At 28.3% G+C, this 2,039-nt stretch overlaps 2 protein-coding genes across 2 annotated transcripts; both read left to right on the top strand.

Annotated features, from left to right (window-relative positions):
• Positions 1-324: 324 nt before the first annotated feature.
• Positions 325-993, top strand: EIN_395140 (hypothetical protein; the record flags this gene model as incomplete). The annotated part of the gene is made up of 1 exon (XM_004184805.1): positions 325-993. One exon carries the CDS (start codon positions 325-327, stop codon positions 991-993), a length of 669 nt encoding a protein of 222 aa, XP_004184853.1.
• Positions 994-1,016: 23 nt separating this feature from the next.
• On the top strand, positions 1,017-1,433 carry EIN_395130 (hypothetical protein; the record flags this gene model as incomplete). The annotated part of the gene is made up of 1 exon (XM_004184804.1): positions 1,017-1,433. One exon carries the CDS (start codon positions 1,017-1,019, stop codon positions 1,431-1,433), a length of 417 nt encoding a protein of 138 aa, XP_004184852.1.
• Between the last annotated feature and the right edge of the window lie 606 nt (positions 1,434-2,039).

Genomic DNA, 2,039 nt, shown 5'->3' with positions numbered 1-2,039 from the left:
AGTTAATGTGAATTGGAAAAATACAAAATTTTAATAACAGCTGATAATAACTCGACAACACAAAAAATAACACATCTAAATGACCCGTCAATTATGTACACTAAAAATGATATGTGTATTTCATTTGCTAAAAGTTTTTTTAAACAAAGAAATCTATCTTTCTCTAAATTATATGATGATAAACACTTGAGTGAAAACAACGTCAATCAATCTGAACTATCAGTGTTTGATTCGGAGTGTCAATCAACACAACAAATACTAAAAACAATAAATGGTGGATTTGATGAAGCTGAAGCTGAATTTGACGTAATTCTGTTAGATGAAATGCTAAAAGCCAAAAAAGTTTTTGATCAAGAAGAATTAAATGAACATAATGAAGTATCAGAAAATGAACAAATGTTGAATGATGATCTTATTGAAGATATTAAGAATAAGAAATTGTTTGATGAAGTTTCAGACAACCTCATAACTCCACTTGTCAAAGAATTGGAAACATTTGAGGATGGAGCATTTATCACCTACCATGTTATTGGCTACAAAGATTTAAACATTCAAGCTGTGTATGAAAGTGTGCGCAAATTTTCATATGATAAAACATCAAGTTTCATATTGGAGCGTTTCATTGTAGCATACGATTATCTATTTAAAGACATTGGAACAATCACAAACAAAAAGTTTCTTTCAAGTGCGATGGTAATGCAAAGAATGGTTGTTGGTTATGTAATGAACAATGAGGCTGTTTCTTCACACATGAGCGAAGAACCAATTCGAACAATTAAAAGGTGTATTCTCATGTCACATGCAGCATTTAGTAGAGATATTCTTAAGCGCGCAAAAACATTAGCATTGAGTGCAAAGACGAGGAAGACACAAGTGATGACCAATAACACTGCTCAAAGAAACCAAATTGAAGAAGAAAGAGATGTATTGCCATATCTGTTAATTCAACCACGAAAGGTGATTAAAAAATATTCTGTGTTTTTATACGTTTAGTTAAAGGTAAACGTGTCTACTCAATGCCACTATTATTACAAGAATACAAAGGATCAACAGATGCCAAAACGTTAGCAAAGTGGCTTGTTGATAAAATTACCAGACTTGGATTTAACTGTTATAGAATTATCAACTGTACAACATGTGGCGCATCTGTATGTTCGGGTTTAGATGGAGGACTTTCATTGGAAATGAATGAATTGATCAACAAAGATGAACCTTCAGGTATACCTCTTATTGATACAGAAATGAAAAACTTTTGGTGTAGTGCACATCGTGTAGCTCTAACTGGTGAAGGATTAGATAAGGAGCCTGAAATAAAAATGTTGAAAATATTATGTCGATGGTTCTGTAGAAAACGAAGATTGTCTGACTATAATCAACATTGCCAAATTGAACACAGAATAAAAGCAACATATTCTTTTACTCGTTGGTGCTAAACACCGGACACAAAGTCCGACGTATCGGACTTTCGGATTTGTTTTTATGCTATTTTTAAAAAATTTTTATTGAAATAATAATAATTAATTATGTCAAGAAAAACGGGAAACAAGCTAAATGTTATGAGCATATATAATTCTTATATTATTTTTGATGTGTTTTTTCTTCAATTATTTTTTTTGTTCATCCCACAAAAACGTTCATTAAAACATTCATTGTTTTCACAAAATATAAATAAAGTAATTACTTTGTTTTGATAAGTATAAATAGTTTTTTAGCATTAACAAAAATATGAATTTTTGATTATAATTGTTGTTTAACAAAACTTTAATTATAATACATTTTATTATAATCACAATATTTGATAAAAGTGTTCTATTTACAAATGTCATTATTGTTATATATTTCTGTCATGAAATAATCACAGAATTTGCTTTGTCTTATCATATTATTATTAAACAAATTCTATAATAAATTAAAAATAAAATGATTAAATATTATAAAAATCAAATAAACACAAGTGATAATTGTTAATTTTTATTATATCATAAAAAGTATTTTTTATTCCAATTGGTATTTCGAATCACTTATATTTCATTTATAAA

This window comes from Entamoeba invadens (assembly GCF_000330505.1).
Source record: "Entamoeba invadens IP1 unplaced genomic scaffold scaff_1105074724697, whole genome shotgun sequence".
NCBI lineage: Eukaryota > Evosea > Mastigamoebida > Endamoebidae > Entamoeba > Entamoeba invadens.
Note: the sequence above shows the minus strand (reverse complement) of the source record. Positions and strands in the feature narration are given on the sequence as shown.